This window comes from Monodelphis domestica, chromosome 6 (assembly GCF_027887165.1).
Source record: "Monodelphis domestica isolate mMonDom1 chromosome 6, mMonDom1.pri, whole genome shotgun sequence".
NCBI lineage: Eukaryota > Metazoa > Chordata > Mammalia > Didelphimorphia > Didelphidae > Monodelphis > Monodelphis domestica.
Genome location: NC_077232.1, coordinates 266,126,021 through 266,145,860, shown reverse-complemented (window position 1 = coordinate 266,145,860; position 19,840 = coordinate 266,126,021). Strand labels below are relative to the sequence as shown.

General features: G+C 36.2%; 1 protein-coding gene across 1 annotated transcript in view; it reads left to right on the top strand.

Moving 5' to 3' along the window:
• PKD2 (polycystin 2, transient receptor potential cation channel) overlaps positions 1 to 19,840 on the top strand; it is a 74,165-nt gene that overhangs the window by 10,982 nt on the left and 43,343 nt on the right. The window contains exons 2-3 of the mRNA XM_001370411.5: positions 1,481 to 1,594; positions 13,863 to 13,996. Of these exons, the coding sequence (XP_001370448.2) occupies positions 1,481 to 1,594; positions 13,863 to 13,996 (248 nt within the window). The remainder of the gene's footprint in view (positions 1 to 1,480; positions 1,595 to 13,862; positions 13,997 to 19,840) is intronic.

The window sequence follows — 19,840 nt, the reverse complement described above, 5'->3', positions numbered from 1 at the left end:
CCCTCATTTTCCAATTCTTTGCCACCACAAAGAGTACAGCTATGAATATTCTAGTACAAATCTTTTCCCTTATGATCTCTTTGGGGTGTAAACCTACCTGCTTATCTTCATAATAGATCCGTGATGGCAAACCTATATAGTCATCCACCAGAGTTCATTACTAGAAAGCCAGAGGGAGGGAGCTTTCCCCCTCCCCCTCTCTATGCACAGGAGGACATTCCTCATTTCCCCAGCAGCCCAATGGCAGCACTTCCTCCCTCCCTGTGAGGTGCCTGGGGGGAACTCATATTTTGCACGAAGTTGTGGCACAGATGGCAGCCTCTTGAGTGTGGTAGAGGTGATTCATGTGGTTGGGCTGGAGAGGAGCAAGGTTTGAGGGGAACATAACTCACAGCCTGGCACACAGCTGGGTGGGGAGCAGAGCACTCAGCCACTTTCCTCCCCACTCTCTATGTGACTTTCTTATTTCCTGCCCCTTTGCCCAGTACCCTAATGGAAGTGTTTCCTCCCTCCCCTGTCTGGGGTAAAGGGGGTGGGGTGGGGCTGGAGCAGGACACAACATTCAGTCTGGAGGGTGGGGTGGGGTAGGGGCAGGTCCTGGCACTCAGTCGCTTTTCTGGAAATGAGATTATTAAAGTATTCTATTTCCTCTTAATACTTACTTTAATTTCCTCTTCTTTGGTGGTGAATTTTCCCTTTTCATTTTTGATGCTGATAATTTGATTTTCCTTCCTTCTTTTTTTTTTATCACATTAACCAGTGGTTTATCTATTTTATTGGTGACTAGCATTACACTAGCTGCTCAGTATGCCTGGAGTGTTCTTACTCCTCACTTCCACCCATTAGAATCTCTTCCTTCATTCCAGACTCACTTCAAAAGCCACCTCTACAAGATGCTTTTCTCAAGACTCCCAGCTGCTAATGTATTCACCTCAAGAGTTATCTTCCACCTACTTTATATGCATCTTGTGAATATATATATACATATATATACATATATATATCTGCATCTAAAATTAATATATCCTCCAATAGAATGTGAGCTTCTTGAAGTCAGAAATTGTTTTTCTTTTAGTCTTTGTAATCTCAGGGTCTAGCACAATGCCTGGACTATAGTAAGCACTTAATAAAAGCTTACAACTTGATTTTAAAAAGTATTTAAAATACTTTTAGCTAATTAGAAAAAGCACCTGTATAGATGAATTGACAATAACAATTCTTAGTATGTTTTGATCAAGTACTATATTAGTTATTCAACTTGACCAGTACACTTAACACTATGAATTTCAATTTTATGAATATGATGGAAATTTTAATAGCATGTTAATTGTATAATCGTATAATAAATTGCATAATGAAAAATAGTTAATAGCCTTAAATGATAGTTCTCTTTTAAGACTTTCTGTCTTTTCTTTGCCTTATGTTACATATGAAATGTAAATTAAATAAATTAACTTAGTACTTTTTTATTATATTTAAGGTCTCTGGGGAACAAGACTGATGGAAGAAAGCAGTACAAGTCGAGAAAAATATTTAAAAAGTGTTTTGCGAGAATTGGTTACATACTTCCTTTTTCTTGTGGTTTTATGTATCTGTAAGTAGACCATTTCTTTCCATTAATGAAATTTACTTGTTTCCTGAGAAACCTGTTGAAAAGAAAATATGCTTGCACTCAAAGGGGCAGAGTAAAATTTCTTTCTGATAGATAGTCTTTGTTTTCAGGAGAATCCAAAATTTAGTAAAGGATTCATGTTCATTATTAAACATTAAGTAATATTTCGAGCTCTTTCTGATTAACTAGTGGATTGCTAATTAAATTAATTAAGCCCGACATAATGCTAAATAAAATGGTTTTGCAATATACTCTTTACAGAACTTAGTTACATATAAGATTTTTATTAACTACTGTGAGAAGCAGAATGGCATGGTCCAACCATGAAGACATAATGACCTGGGTTCAAATTCTGACTAACATATACTAGCTATGTGATTTTTGGCAAATGACTTACTATACTCTAGGTGAGCCTCTTAAGACCAAAATTTACACATTAATTGCCCATCTATACATATGGAGGGCAAAGTTCTCAACATTGCTAAAAATCAAAGATCTGAACAAAAAGAAAAACTCAAAAGATAAGTGTATTTATATAAGATATATACATATACAATAAGTATGTAAGCATAGCACAATGAGTAAATAATTTGTTGAATTTAGCAAATAGGATGTCTAGAATAATATTTTTTGTTTTTATGAAACATTTTTAAAATTATAAATTTAATTAATACAATAAGGCAAATTATCAGATAAATATACAAACTATGAAATAGAATCTTAAATAAAACTTTAAGTATGCCATATTTTAACAAAATAGGCAACTTGATACAGTAGAAGGGGCACTGGTGTTGGATTCCATGGATAAAGGTTCAAATTCCACTTGTCAAATTTACTACCTATTGAGGTTGGACAAGTGATTCAGCCCCCCAAGTCCTCTGTTTCCTGATATGTAAAATGAAGGTTTGACTAGATGGTCTTTTAATGTTCTTTATGTCTCTAACAATTATGAACTTATAAACATATGGTAGATTAATGTACAAACTCCATTGGAGAAATGGTCAAAGGATATAACCAAACAATTTTCAAAGGATACACATAGTTAACAACCACATTGAAAATATGCCCAAACCAACTAGTAAGCATAGATATTCAGATCAAGATTATCTTAAGCTACCACTTTATACCTACTATAATAGCAAAAAATGCTCCCCCTTCAAAAAAATTCAGTATTGGCTATCTTCAGGGGAAGCAGCAATACGATACAGTGTTAGCAGAGGTGTGATACAAACATTTTGATGAGCAATTTAGCAATGTACAACAAAAGTCACAGTTTTACACTCAAAAATCTCATTACTAGGATTTTACCCTAAAAAATACTTGTTTTCTATACTAGGTTCAATTTCAGGGGCCTCTCAGAAATTATCCCTCTGGCTTATTTTGTCCCCACTTAGACTTTTCTCCTAGGAATCATTGAATTCTCATGTCTGGGATCCTCAAGCGTATGTAAAATCTTCCCTTCCCTTCCCTTCCCTTCCCTTCCCTTCCCTTCCCTTCCCTTCCCTTCCCTTCCCTTCCCTTCCCTTCCCTTCCCTTCCCTTCCCTTCCCTTCCCTTCCCTTCCCTTCCCTTCCCTTCCCTTCCCTTCCCTTCCCTTCCCTTCCCTTCCCTTCCCTTCCCTTCCCTTCCCTTCCCTTCCCTTCCCTTCCCTTCCCTTCCCTTCCCTTCCCTTCCCTTCCCTTCCCTTCCCTTCCCTTCCCTTCCCTTCCCTTCCCTTCCCTTCCCTTCCCTTCCCTTCCCTTCCCTTCCCTTCCCTTCCCTTCCCTTCCCTTCCCTTCCCTTCCCTTCCCTTCCCTTCCCTTCCCTTCCCTTCCCTTCCCTTCCCTTCCCTTCCCTTCCCTTCCCTTCCCTTCCCTTCCCTTCCCTTCCCTTCCCTTCCCTTCCCTTCCCTTCCCTTCCCTTCCCTTCCCTTCCCTTCCCTTCCCTTCCCTTCCCTTCCCTTCCCTTCCCTTCCCTTCCCTTCCCTTCCCTTCCCTTCCCTTCCCTTCCCTTCCCTTCCCTTCCCTTCCCTTCCCTTCCCTTCCCTTCCCTTCCCTTCCCTTCCCTTCCCTTCCCTTCCCTTCCCTTCCCTTCCCTTCCCTTCCCTTCCCTTCCCTTCCCTTCCCTTCCCTTCCCTTCCCTTCCCTTCCCTTCCCTTCCCTTCCCTTCCCTTCCCTTCCCTTCCCTTCCCTTCCCTTCCCTTCCCTTCCCTTCCCTTCCCTTCCCTTCCCTTCCCTTCCCTTCCCTTCCCTTCCCTTCCCTTCCCTTCCCTTCCCTTCCCTTCCCTTCCCTTCCCTTCCCTTCCCTTCCCTTCCCTTCCCTTCCCTTCCCTTCCCTTCCCTTCCCTTCCCTTCCCTTCCCTTCCCTTCCCTTCCCTTCCCTTCCCTTCCCTTCCCTTCCCTTCCCTTCCCTTCCCTTCCCTTCCCTTCCCTTCCCTTCCCTTCCCTTCCCTTCCCTTCCCTTCCCTTCCCTTCCCTTCCCTTCCCTTCCCTTCCCTTCCCTTCCCTTCCCTTCCCTTCCCTTCCCTTCCCTTCCCTTCCCTTCCCTTCCCTTCCCTTCCCTTCCCTTCCCTTCCCTTCCCTTCCCTTCCCTTTCTCTCTCTCTCTCTCTCTCTCTCTCTCTTTCTCTCATTTCTCTCTATTTCTTCCTTTCTCCCTTCTCCACTCTCCTCCTCTCTTCCCCATACATATATAGTACATATAATGTTTTATATAATATATTACATATTATATGATTAAACTATATATACAGAGAGGGGGAAGAGAGAGCTTGCTAGCATTTAGTACAAAGATTGTTCTTTGCAGAGTTAAAGTGTTCAAATATTAAGCAGAAGTTCACTTAAAGATTAACTGGTCACTCAGCTGAATAACTATCAGGATTAAAATTCCCATTGGGTGGTTTTCAAGCAAAAGGTTGTCTTAGGTCATGCACATAAAAGCCTTATACACTCACAATCCTGCTTTCTTATTTCCAATGTTCTTGGTGAAGAATTATGAAGGCAGAAAATTTCTTAGAAATTACCTAGTGTTGCCCCATCATTTTATAAATGAAAAACTGAGGTCCAAAGAGGGTAATGACTTGCCTGCATCACAACCCTAGCTATGAGTGTCATGGTTTGGGCTATGTTGATTTTAAAATACATTTTGAAATGTCACACTTTTTAAATTTCCGAAGCTCAAAGTTTTGACCAAGTAATAGTTTACTTTTTTTAAGTATACTTTTTGGCATATACTTTCAGTCCCATTTCATTTTGTGGTATATTTTATATTTCTATCATCTCTTTTCTTTAGGATTCACATTTAGTTCCACAGAAAAGTGACTTTTTAAAAAGGTGGTGTTGGGTTACAGATAACTTTTTATTTAGGTTTTACTGAATTATGTAAACAGGCATCAGTGTGGCTGACTAGCTACTCAGTTGGCCAAAGGACCATTTAGAATGAAGCTCGTGGGCATGGGGTTTAAGTACTATGAATCTAGTTAGCCTATCCTTGTTTGGCACTGTGTACCTCATATTTGCCTGCATATCCTCAATAGCAAGAGTACCAAGATTAGAAAGTTTGAATTAATAAGCATAAATGAATGTCTTTTCTGTGGTTCATCAATGAATCCTTAGCCTCATCATTATAAGCACTCTCCCCATTGGTGCAGTTTTCAATATCTTCTCATTTTATGTACTTCTCATCATAATTTCTTTTCTATATGTATTTCTTAACTGTGTTTGTCTATATTGTTAATCCTCTATAGACACCATCCAGCTTGGAGGCATTCCTCTAGATCTTATCCAGCACAGAGGCTGTTATGCATCCATTGTTATGCATCCTTTTACAATATCCATCACCCTTTTTTAGACCTACCATATATTTCGTAGAAAATGTCTTATATTGACTGAGATAGTAGGACAAGAGGAGGGCAGACCTTAACTCAGAAAGATAGGGTTCAAGATATTTCTGATCTATACTAGCTCTGTAGTCAGGGCCAAGTCACTTAGCCACTCAGCTCCTCCAAGGGTCAAGTTATGCAGAATTCCCATACCAATGGAATGACTTTAATTTTTAATACCACTCTTCTGAAACTGTAGTATTTTGTGCTTCGTATCCAAAGCATAAAATGATCAAAGATAATTTATGTTACAAGGATGGCTTTTGTGCCATGAAATAGTTTGAGATTTTTGAAAATTCTCCACATTTTCCCAAATATAGTATAATATATTCTCTTGCATTCAGTGCTAAGTCCAGTTCATTGTCCAACTCCAGTGTCTATCCAATATATATGTATTCATAGATTAACATAATGGATAGGCCATCCAACTTTATGCTTATTTTTCTCCTTCCCTGCTTAGGATCCTTTGCTGCTAAGCTTAAGCATCACTCTGTACTAAGGTAAGATATGTACATATTATGTGCATGTGTTGTTTCTCCCAGTAAAATGTAAGCTCCTTGAAAGCAAGAAAGGTACTTGTCTTTGTGTCCCTGGTTTTTGTATGCCTAATGTAGTGCTTGGCACATCGTAGGTGTTTGCTGATGGATGTAATTGCTTGTTGTATGCCTTGTTTAATATTGATGGCAGCTAAGTGGGGCAGTAAATAGAGTGCTGGGCCTGGACTCAAGAACATTTGAGTTCAAATTCAGTTTCAGATACTTCCTAGCTGTGTGACCCTGTGTAAGTCACTTAACCCCTATTTGCCTCAGTTTCTCATCTGTAAAATGGTGAAAAAATTGGAGAAAGAAATGGTAAACCCCTCCATTATCTTTTCCAAGAAAACAGCATGGACAAAAAGTCCATGAGGTCACATATAAGTGGACATAACTAAACATCAAGTATGGTATATTGTAACAGCAGAGTTTATGGCCAAATGGGTAAGTCAAGACAGACTTCTCTCAGCAAAATTATGTTTTATTAATGAGGGTCTTCCCACTAATAAAGCAGATCACTTGGCCCCTTGAGTAGCCAAGACTCAAATTGGGGTTATGGAACACTTATAAACATAGAACAAAGAGCAGAACAAAAATCTCATCATTGGTTATGAAACTGGTAACGCTGCGGATTTTGGAAATTATAATTGGTTTTGTTAATGAAGGTGGACTGAAGTACATGAGGGATCAGACCCACCCTTCTCTGTCTCTGAAGAATATCTTCATGAATTTATGGCATCTAGCTACATCTCTAAGTCATAGTCACTAGATGGGGTATCAGACTTGGAGGTGCCCTGGCATAAGATAAGGAAGACCATCTGAAATTTACAAACATGGGAGCTTAGGATGGAACTGAGGTCAATGTGGTCCTGTTCTCAGATGGCACCCAGATATTATTCAACTTCTCAAAAATTATGTGAAGTAACAAATTGGCCTTGGCAGGCCAAGGGCATTTTTTTACAGGTGTTGTTAGGTAACTTTAGTTTTCTCTTAAATCAGCAATGTTCATTGGAAAACTATTGTTTCTACATTTGGCCACAGAGAGGGAGATTGAACTTTTGAATTTACAAGCTGCTACCAAATGGTATAGCATCTAGATTTCTAAAGGAGAAATTAAAGAAGCTTAAGGAAGAAATAGATAGTAAGACCATACTAGTGGGGGACCTCAACCTTCCCCTTTCAGAACTAGATAAATTAAACCAAAAAATAAATAAGAAAGAAGTAAGGGAAATGAATGAAATGTTAGAACAATTAGAGTTAATAAATATCTGGAGAAAACTGAAGAGGGAAAAAAGGAATATACCTTTTTCTCAGCAGTACATGGCACATATATAGAGACCAACCATGTACTAGGACATAGAAACATTGCAACCAAATGCAGAAAAGCAGAAATAATAAATGCAACTTTTTTAGATCATAATATGATAAAAATATAATTAATAAGAGTCCATGGAAAAGCAAATTTAAAATTAATTGGAAGCCAAATAATCTAATTCTTCAAAATTGGTGGGTCAAAAAATAAATCATAGAAACAATTAGGGACTTCATTAAGGAGACAACATATCAAAATCTATGGGATACAGCCAAAGCAGTACTTGGGAAAAATTATATCTCTGAGTGCCTGGAGCAACAAAATCAAGATAGAGATTAACAAATTGAGCTTGCAACTTTAAAAATTAGAAAAAGAACAAATTAAAAACTTCAAATAAAAATGAAAGCAGAAATCCTAAAAATTGGAGGAGAAATTAATAAAATTGAAAGTAAAAGGACTATTAAACTAATAAATAAGATCAGAAACTGATCTTTGAATTTACATGCTACTAGCTTAGAGACAAAGAGAAGAATTGGACTTGCTACATGGAATGCAAAATATGGTTACAGGGCAAAATCACTTATAGAATGGAAGAAAATACAAAATACAGGATTAATTCTATAATTTCAAATCAGTATCTACTTCTTCTATCAGTACACTACAAGTATGTTGAATCTCTGAACCAAGTTCAGAGACAAAGGGCCATGACTTCAGCAATTACAGGATAAATTCAATTACTTATAAATGGGATCAGTAAAAAAATGAATCAGGATCATTTTTCTTATCTTCTCAATATATATCATCTGATGGAATGGGAAAATATCAAAGGAAAATTTGCTTAGATATTACATGGTAGCTGTATTACAGTATATCAAATGCAAATTTATTTCATTTAAAAATTCATTAAAGAAGCATGGCCACCAAGTAACAACATTTCATTGTGCTTCTGCTTTATTGCTTTATGATAATATTTATTTGGCATTAAAAAGGAAGGCAGAGCTAAAGTCTTATTGATTTAGCAGAGAGCAAAAATTTAGATTATTTGTAGCCAATTTTTCAGGCCCAGAAAAAAAATTAAATGGATTTTTAAACAAGTTGTATGTGTATGTTAAAATGAACTTAAATAATACAATAGCAACACTAGAATAAAGCTTGTCTTTAGTAAATGCAAAAAAAAAAACAGTGAAGGACTGGCTTCATCTTAAGTCCTCTGGACTCATGGTTATCATTATATTTATCAGAGTTCTAGTCTTTCAAAGTTAGTTTTCACTATACTATTATTTTATTTTATTTTATAAAAACCCTTATCTTCCATTTTAGAATCAAAAACATGCATTGGTTCTAAGGTCAAAGAGCAGTAAGGACTAGGCAGTTGGGTTTAAGTGACTTGCCAAGGATCACACAATGAGGAAGTGTCTGGGCTAGATCTGAACCCACGATCTCTAGTCTCCACATCTGGCCCTCTATCCACTGAACCACCTAGATGCCCTCCATACTGTTATTTTATACACATTTTTCTTCTAGTTATAAGACACTGTATCAGATTATACTGGTCTTTCTAGTTCCCTCTGAAATGATCCATTTTTTTTTTGGCTTGATAATACTCCATTCTATTCATTTATCACAGTTGGTTTAGAGCTTCTCCAATAAAGCATTTTTTCTTTAGTTTCCATTTTGGCAGTTCTATAAAAATAGCTACTCTAAGTATTATTGTACATATGGGCCCTTTTCTTCTTTTTTTGATCCTCTTGTGGTACAATTGTTTTAAAGAATATGCACAACTTAGTAACATTAGAGGGATGGTTTCAAATAGCTTTCCAGAATGCTTGAACTAATTTGTAGCTCTACCAATGATTTAGTGTGCCTCTTTTCCTAAGGTGCTCCTAACAATTGTCATTTTCCTCTTGTCATGGAATCTTAGAATTGTCTTTAGTTTATATTTCTCTAATTATTAATGATTTGGAATTTTTTCATATGATTAGTAATAGCTTGGATTTCTTCCTTTAAAATTGCCACTTCATATCCATTGACCATTTATCTATTAAGAGTGGCTTAATTTAAAAGGTATGAGACATTTTTTTCAGAAAAACCATATTGCAGGATTTTTTCCCAGTCATCTATTTCCCCTCTAATTTTTCTATATTCTGTTTTTACAAATTTTTTCAATTTCATGTAATTGAAATTGTCCATTTTATTTCCTGATGCATTTAGTCATGAACTCTTCTTCTCTACTGATTCTGAAAAGTAATTTCTTTCTTGCTCTTCTGATTTGTTGATGATGTTATCCTTAGTGTTTAAGTCTTTTAACCATTTGGAGTTTATTTTAGTATATGAGATATTATTTATCTTAGTATATGACATGAGTTGTTTTATCTATATCCATTTTTTCCAAATTGTTTTGTACTTTTCCTAGCAGATTTTGTCAAATATTAAGACCTTGCCTCAGTAACTGTTTTCTTTGGTTTTATCTAATGTGAGGCTACTATGCTCTCTTGCTTCTGTACATTGTGTATCTAAACTGTTCAAATGATTAACCTATTTTTTAAAAACCAATACCAAATTCTTTTAATAATTACTTCTTTGTAGCATAGTTTGAGAGCTGGTGTTGCCAGGTCCCCTTACTACTCTTTTTCATCATTTCTTTTAAGGTTCTTGACCTTTTAAAACAGAAGGGAGAAATTCCATTTCTACCACTGGAAAAATATGTCAAATTATTTCCCTTATATAATAGTGGGTCATACATAATTTTATTATGCATTTGTTTGCATTTGGCATGGCATGTACCATATGCCACCACCAGCTTAATGAAGGATTTGGCTAATGAACTTGCTCTTATTGCTGGCCTGAGTGACGAACTAGGGGGACTGATGATGGAGCTCCAACCTGGCAGCCTTTTTCTTGAATATCAATAGGATAGCTGCAGTTTATTTGGTGTTTGAGGCTTCTATTTCCCCTTCATTTTTCTGTTCCTCCTTTTTTGTCACCACTGATGCTAACCTATTGGCATGATGTTGAGTGAACACCCAATATGACATTATTTTTAATGTCACATTTCATTCTATTATTAAATTTTATTACTTAGTAACCATCAACAAAAAACCAAAAAATATTTAAATAAACTGCAAAAAATTATGTATAAACCCACAAGCTTCAGATTGTTTACACTTTTTAAAAAATGTGGATTATATGTGTGCTAATATAAACATCCTCAAGGTCCCATTTTTTTTGTGGCAAAATGGTATGTTAAATTTTGCAAAGGTAAACTTGACTTCTGCAAAGGAAACCCATTTAAAGATGAGTAAAAATACACTTCAGAGAATCTAGAAGGAACTTCAATTTAAAAAAATAAGTTTTTTTTTTATTACTGCTTAAAGAACATGACAATAGTTAAGAGATTGTGTATAGTGAACTTTTTAAGGAACTCAAATCCGAATAGTGATTGAGCACCAGTTATAAAGCAGAAATATAAATCTGAACATATTCTTCACCCTTGAAAGTAAGAAAGGAAAGAGTGGATGACTCCTTCTTTTTGTCAAACCCTTGTTTGTATACTGATGCTGGACACTACTTGTCTAATACAATCATTAAGTGTCCAGTATAAAGGAGGTCCATTGCCCCCCATAGTCATCACTGCCTGCCTTTTGGGTGCTATAGTGACCTTTGTGTCTGGGAGAATACTTGTAATTCTTTATTGTATTAAGAGAACTTCTAATTCCTTGATACACTTGCCTGAGGGATTTTATCTCTATTCCTCTCTGCTAGGGGTGCCATAACTTGTCCTCATGTATAACCTTCCTAGAGGACTTTAGTTGTCTAATATATACACATATATGAAACAATATATTAGAAAAATAAGTCTATATCAGCAATATAGATTGCTGATATAGACATAATTCTTCAAGTAACTAACTCAAGTGCTAAATAAATCAAGAAAACTCTTTAAAATTTTCTTTTTTTTAAAAACCCTTACTGTCCCTCTTAGAATCACTACTGTGTGTGCCTCTCCAAGGCAGAGTTGTAGTGAGAGCTACACAATGGGGGTTAAGTGACTTGCCCAGGGACACATAGTTTGGAAATATCTGAGGCCAGATTTGAGAAAACTTCTAATTCTAGTTCTAAAATTGAAAGTAATTTAAAGGGTGTGAACTATATTTTATTTGTCAGAGACAATGGGAAATTGGAAAAATAAGTTGGAAAGTAGGACATGATATAGTTTGATTAACACTATATATGTGATATATAGTATATGTTATATACATATGTATTCATTTATAGTTAAATATCTGGGGTATTTTGAGTTGTTGCTGTATATTATCCTATGCCTTTTGTGTGGGATAATGGAATAAGCAAAGGATTTGGAGTCACTAAAATTCTAACCCAAATCTTCTGATGTTTATCACATTTGTGACCTTGGGCAAGTCACTTAACTTAGCTGTATCTGGACATCATTACTAATAAAAATAAAAACATCATGAACAATGTGAATTTAAAAATTTTTAAATAATTTTTTAAAAGATTAGAAACAGAAAAAAACAAACAAACAAAAATAAAGGCATCAAACTTACCTGGCATCTAAACCACCAGCATGATATGCCAGTACTGGATTTGGTGTCCAAAACCTAGGTTCAAATTCTGACAGTAACATCTGCTATCTGTGTGACCCTGGTAAAATCACTTAGCTTTTGGGCTTTCAGTTTCCTCATCTGTAAAAGAGGATTGTTAGACTAGATGGCCGTTACTGTCCATTCTCACCTCTGTGCTTGTGATCCTAGATGTCTTTTTAGCTCTAAATTCTTTGGCCTTATGATAATCATTCCTTAATGCAGTATGGTTCATTTCAAGGCAATCAAGCAATAAATAAGCTCTTATTAAACCCCTACTATGTGGCAGGTGTAAGGATTAAAAATTAAAGGGTTGGACTAAATATAGAAAAATGTTGTTGCCAGAAATTATTACTCAAGTCAGAATGACTATAGCAATGTATTTATAAAATAGAGGGAAAGAATGAAAGTAAGGAAATGAGAGAGTAGATATTTACTCTGGTTAGATCTGAACCAGGCAAGGCTTCAGAGGCCCCAGCAAAGGGGGCCCAGAGGTAAATTAAACAAGGATTTTAGCCATAAGGCCTCCTCCAAAATGAGGGACCTCTCTGGAGGATACTACCTCCAGAAAAGCCAGAAAAGCCACTCCAAAAAGCCACTCTCTGGAAGATAGTACCTCCAGAAAAGCCAGGAAAGGGAGTCAGCCTTTTTTCACTCACCCACATGGTAGTTCTAAGGAAAAATCCAAGAGCAGTTCAAGGTCCCCGAGCCAGAGCTCCTCCAGGGCCAAGTTTGAAGTCAAAAGAGCTGGTCACAGGAAGTTCTTGCCACTTTTAAAGACCATTCCTTTCATCACTTCCTGTGCCTTCCTTCCACTTTACAGGGACCAATTACAGCTATAGCTTTGCTAAGGACTGCCCAAGGGGCAGTCAGTGGGTTTTGATTTGTCACTCCCTATAGTACATGTGGGTCATAGGCCTCCCCATACTTAAGGATAAGTAGGGTGTATACACTTTTGGTGATTAAATCTAAAAATGAGTAGGGGAGAGTTAATCCTGTCTTCTTGATGGTAATGTGCTAACTGTTGGGAATCAAAGATAAAAGAAAGTAGTAGTGCTTAAAATTCTATCAAAGGAGATGCTATTTATGTCAGAAATTTGCATATATATTACATATATTCATATTTTACATATAAATATATTACACGTGTGCATATAGGACTCGGGGTCACTAAAATTCTTACCCAAATCCTCTGATGTTTGTCGTATTTGTGACCTTGAGCAAGATACTTAACTTAGCTGTATCTAGACATCAATACTTGTAAAAATAAAGGCATCATAAACAATATGAATAAAAAATAAATTTAAAATAAAAATTTTTTAAAGATTGGAAACAATCTGTATTGTAAGCAGCAAGTTTGTATTTGGGATTGGAGGGAATGGTGTGATGTACAAAGCATGATCCTTGTCCTTAGGATGTTTAACATTCTCACTAAGGAAACAAGCCATGCACATGTGAAACAGTTGCTAGAGATTATTACAAGTGACTTCAAGGGTAGCCACATTAATGAGCATGCCATTGGGACAGCTAGGTGGTATAGTGGATAGAATACCAGGATTGGAATTGGGAAGACTTGGGTTCAAATCTGGCCTCAGATACTTCCTAGCTGTGTCACTTAATGCATTTGCTTAGTCCTTGCTCTTCTGTCTTAAAGTTGCTACCAAGGCAGAAATTAAGGGTTAAAAAAAAAAAAGAAAAGCAATGCCTTCATTATCTTTGTCTCTGCCAGTCAGCTTTGGGCATAATGCTTTGATTCAATAAACAATTGCTGGATAATGCATTAAGCGTTGGAATACACTGACACATCATTTTTATTTATTTATTGTAGTCAGCCTAAAGTTTGGGATAAAAATCTCAGAATGTCCACAAGGTGGATAATTAACCTAGATGATGGACAAGGGACAACATTTATTTATTCATGATATCATTACTTTTTGTGTCTTACAGTAACGTATGGGATGGTGAGTTCCAGCATGTATTACTACACTAGGGTAATGTCGCAGCTTTTTTTAGAAACGCCTGTGTCTAAAATGGAGAAGACAAATTTTAAAACACTCTCCACCATGGAAGACTTCTGGAAGGTATTTGAAAATAATTCTCTGTATCACTGAAAATTAGCTTTGACTTTATCAGTCTGATTAAACAATCATCAGCAGTAGCTACTTTCATTGAGGCATCTGCACATAGTGGAAGAGCACTAGATTTAGAGTCAGGACCAGTGGCTAAATCTCAGCTCTGCCAGAGATCAGTCTGTGGTTCTATGTGTCGCTGAACGAGTATCTTACACTCGAGGGGTTCAGGTTCTTTATCTTTAAAATGAGGGCACTAAAATAGATCATTCTAAAGGTCTGTCCTGATCTAAGTCTATGATGCTCTGAGACTTCCTCTCAGTGTAGTCTGAGATCCTATGAGTGTCTTTGGATGCAATTTCACACCCTTAGACTAAATGAAAACCCCAATATTATCTTCATATGAACTGCTCTCCAGCCACACTCCCCGACCTTGTATTGATGGAGTGGATATTTAAAAACCCAAATGTAGCACAACCAAGTCTAGTAGTTTAGTGTGGTGGTTGTTGTTGTTCATTGTTTCAGTCATGTCTGACTCTTCATGACCCCATCTGGGATTTTCTTGACAAAGATACACTTTAGATTGAACATTTCCTTCTTCAGCTCATTTTATAGATGACAAAACTGAGGCAAAGTTAAGTTATTTGTCTGGGTCACATAGCTAATAAATATCTGTGGCTGAGTTTGAACTCAGGTCTTCCTGACTCCAGGTGTGGCACTCAATCTACTGTATTAGTCTAGTAACCCTATAGAAAAGAAAATGAAATTAGCCTGGCATAACCTTTTTAAAATTTTTCCTATAGCAATACTGACTTCTTGGTCATTATTTACTTTACTAGCTGCTCACATACCATCCCTTTAAAAACATATTCTAGAATTTTGCTAGGAACCAAAACCATGCTTTACTGGCATATAGTTGGCAGATACTATTGTTTTTCTATTTAAAAACTGAATAATTAAAAATGCAATCTTACCTAAATTAATTTACTGATTCAATGCCATAGCAATAAAACTACCCCAAAATTATTTTATTTCATAGAACTAGGAAAAAATAACAAAATTCAGTTGAAAGAACAGAGTCAAGAATATAAAGGGAATCAATGAAAAAAAGTGTGAAGGAAGGAGGCCTTCCCATACCAGATCTCAAACTATATTATAAAGTGGTAGTCATCAAAATAATCTGGTATTGGCAAAGAAATAGAGTAGTGGATCAGTGGACTAGATTATGTAATCAACACATGGTAGCTAATGTCCATAGCAACTTAGTGTTTGATGAACTCAAAGATCCAGGCTTCTGGGGACAGAACTCACTATTTTACAAAAACTTCTAGGAAAAATGGAAAAGAGTATGGCAGAAACTAGGCAGAGACCAACATCTCACATCATATACCAGTATAAGGTCAAAATAGATACTTAATTTAGAAATAAAGGGTGACACTAAACAAATTAGGGGAACATGGAAAAGATTACCCTTCAGACTTATGGAAAAGGGAAGAATTTATGATCAAACGAGAACATTACAAAAAATGAAATGGATAATTTTGATTACATTAAGTTAAAAACTTTCTTATAAAAAATCCAATGAAACCAAGGTTTGACTGGAAACAACAGATTTTTTGGGGAAAATTTATAGTATAGGTTTCTGACAGAAACCTCATTTCTCAAATATGTAAAGAACTGAGTCAAATTTATATGACTATACAGCATTCCTCAATTGATAAGTGACGTATAAAAAACAAGTCTTACACTTGACACATATAAAAGAAGCACAGTATAAAACAAAGACATAATACAAGGAGATATACAAAAATGAGAAAATGTATTATGTATTAGGTTTATGTAGTACAAAATTAAGAGTTGCAATCATACTATGTGATAAAGCAAAACAAATGAAATGAGATGAAATATAAAAAGAGATACAGAAGAAATACATTATGTAGAAAGGAACAATAGACAGCAAACCAATATTAGTATTAAATCCATGTTTTCCAAATGCATTGGCATCTAAATTCATAAAGAAAAAATTAATTTCACTACCAGAAGGCACAGACAGTAATAGCAGAAACTTTAATGCCCCTTTCACAGCTTTGGACACATCTAACAGAAAAATAAGCAAAAAGGAAAATATATAATTGAACAAATTGCTAGAGAAATGAAAACTAAAGCACTTATGGGATCTTCTAAGTGGAATTGCAAAGGAATATATGTATTTCTCAGCACCATGTGGAAATTCTACAAGTTAATCATGTATTATGGCACAGATAACTCAAAAATATGTAAAAAGGCAAAAAAAAAAAGGAACCATTCTTTACAAACCATAACAAATTTAAAACAGTCAGATTAGGGAGCACAAATAAAAGGCACAAGCTCAAACAGATTTAATAATTTAAATAATGAGTAATTCAAAGAACACTTTGACTTAGAAACAATTATTGTGTGAAACTGATAATAATGAAGCAACATAAAGTTTCTGAGGCACAACTAAGCCAATATTCAGAGGGGAAATTATATCCCTAAAATATGTATTAATAGAGTTATTGAGCCAAATAAACACCTAAAAATAATTAGCAATCTAGGAAGTAAACTCAAAATAAGCACACAAGAAGAGATACTATAAATCAAAGGGGAAATATGTAAACTTGAAATAAAAGTAATTAATAAAGAGAACTTTAAAACTCTGGTTCTTTTAAAATAATACAATCTATATACCTTTCGATAACCTAAGTAAAAAAAGGAGGGCAAAAAAAATAAAATCAATAAAATTGCAAATGAACAAGATAAAAGTCCAACAAAACCAGAAGAAATAAAAATAAACTACTGTACAATTGTATGCTTTTAAAAACTGAAAAAAATTAATAAAGGAATTCCCTCAAACATGTAAAATATCTAAACTAATGGAACACCAAGTAGGCAAGGTGAGAAGCATTTATTAAGTGCTTACTCTGTATAAGATATCCAGTCTCTGAAAAGGAAGTAGCCTTAGTTACAAAACAACCAAAGGATAAACCTCCTAGTCCTCATGAATTCACAGGAGATTCTTTCAAACTTTTGAAGAGCAATTAGAATCAATATTACGTAAATGATTATCAAAAACTGAGAAACAAAGTAAAAAAGTAGAACTGTTGTATAATTAAGACTAATTCAAGAATTCTAACGAAAATCCCATAAGATTACAATTGATTAAAAAAAAATCATCCAAGTTGTACCAGGATGTACCAGGGATGCAAGAACTGTTCAACATTTTTAAAAAGTCATCAACATAATTAAAACTAAAACATACCAAAACACATAATAATTTCAGTGGATATAGAAAATGCCCTTAGCAAAGTACAATACTCATTTATACTAAAAATCAGATAAATTATAAGCACAGGCCTTTTTTGACATAGCAAAATGTATCTAAAATCCGAAGCAACATTATATGCAATGGGGATATGCTAAAAGCTTTCCCAATGAAAGGAAGAATAAAATAAGAATGCTTACTTACCCCACTATTATATAGTTCTGGAAATACAAGCAATAATATTTTAGCAGTGAGACAAGAGAAAGAAACTAAAGGCATAAAGATGGGGGAAAAGGAAATAAAATTATCCCCATTTACTTATGATGTAATGGTTTACTTAGAAAAATCCTACACTATAGCATTATAACAAAGATACAGCAGAGTTGCAACCTACGAAATAAGGTAATAAAAGTCAATATTTTTATATTAAGACAAAACCCAAGAGACAATATATTAGAAATGAAAATACAATTAATTCAAAGTAACTTCAAAATGCTAATGTACAAAATATTCAAGGACAGCACTACTAAAGTATACAAAATGGTTGTATAGATTCAATTTCAAAGTAAAGTATTCTTTAAAGAAATAAAGAACAATTTAAATGAGGGAATATTTATTTGTCATGACTAAGCACTGCCAATATAACATTGATAATTCTACCAATGCTAGCTTACAGTGTTAATATGCCAGTCAAATTTTAAAAGGGATGCTTCACTGAACTTATAAGATAATCATAATTTTTTTTGGAGAAAAAGATTGAGAATATCAAGGGAATTGATAAAGACATAAGGATGAAGGAAGGCAGTAGCACCCTAAGACTTACATTTTAAAGCAGTTGAGTAACTTGTTTAAAAATTGAGGATAAGAGAGAACCAGCAACAAAATCCAATATTCAATAAACAGGAAAGCATATTACTTTAGAAAGAACTCTATTTCTTCTGGGAAAACAAGAAAGAGTCCATCAGAAATTTATCTTAGGGCTTCTGTTCAAGATGGCGGCTTAGAAAATGCGAAAGTTCAGACCTCAGAAACCCTTACTTACAGATCGCAAACTGAGAGCTCCTAGGACACCGAAATTCAAGCTGAACAACAGGACAGACCCACGGAACCCTCCTCCTGGACCTGGATCAAAAGGTACGGCCCCCCAAAAGTCAAAACCCTAGATCACTTGGATCTAAGGGGCAGGCAGAAGGAAGGTCCCAGGACCCATCCCTCCCAACCCAGAGTGCTGAGCCCACGGCAGCAGCGGGAATTTCAGGGTTGGTAAAAGGGCCCCAGGGCTGGCTATTTTGAAGGACTCACCTTGAAAGCAACCTGAGCCAGTCTCCGGGATGCCCAACACAGATGGCAGGGAAACTTAGAGAGAAGGGGAAAGGCTGTAGCCCCCTGTCTGGGTCCTTCCAACTGAGTCTCAAGGGAGGTCCCAGCTTTAGGGCACCAGCTGAACCCAATCCCATCAGGAGCCCTCAGAGCTACTGAAAGGAGAGAGACCTTAGGGCCGGCAAAGGGGTTGCTCCGAAGAGCTTACCTTGAAATTAACCTGGGCCAGTCTCCAGGCATTCAACACAAATTGTGAAGGAGGAGGTTGTTTTTTTTTCTTTCTTTCTTCTTCTTCTTTTTTTTTTTGTTTCGGGGATCATTTGGCCCACACCAGCTGAATCTAATCCCACCAGGAGCCCTCAGAGCTTCTGAAAGAACAGAAACATGGCCGTCGAAGGGCTTACCTTGAAAGCAACCTGGGCCAGTCTCCGGGCAGTCAACACAGATTGTGGAGGAGTTTTTTTGCTTTATGGCTCATTCAGTACAAACAAGCTGAACCTAATCCCATCAGGAGCCCTCAGAGCCCAGGGAGGCCACAACCCCTCCCCCCTTAGAAAGCAGAGTCTTCTGAAAGAACCAGCTGAACCTAATCCCATTAAAAGTCTCCAGTACATAGGGAAGCCCAGGCTCCCCACCCATCCTTATTGACTACTGGACTTTAAGCCAATCAACAGCCCCCAGAGGACAGGGAAGTTCAAACCCCCAACAACCCTCCCCCAGAGACTACACCAAGAGATCTTCTGTTAAAGCTCCAAGAGGGGAGATTGATAGAAGTCCCCAAAAAACAAAGAAAATGAGAGGAACAAGAGCACAGACAAATACAGGGAGTAAAGAAGGGGTGAATTTGAGTAAACAACAGAAAAAGAAGAAAGAAACTACAATAGACAGCTACTACTCAGCAAATGGAACAGAGGGGGAGAGATCAGCAAATGATAAGCCAGAAATCCCAGCAAATTGGATACAGGCTGTGGAAGAACTCAAAACACAACTAAGAGAGGCTGAAGACAATTGGGAAAAGAACTTAAAAATTAAGATAAGTCATCTGGAAACAGAGGCACTTGAACTAAAACAAGAAAATAGTATCTTGAAAGCCAAAATCAACCAGCTGGAAAATGAGGCAAAGGAGATGAAAGATGAGATAAAGAGGATGAAAGACGATCTTCAAAGAAACTCAGACCAGAAGGAAAAAGACGACCAAAAAGCCAGAGATGAAATCCAATCTTTAAGAACCAGAATACAACAACTAGAATCAA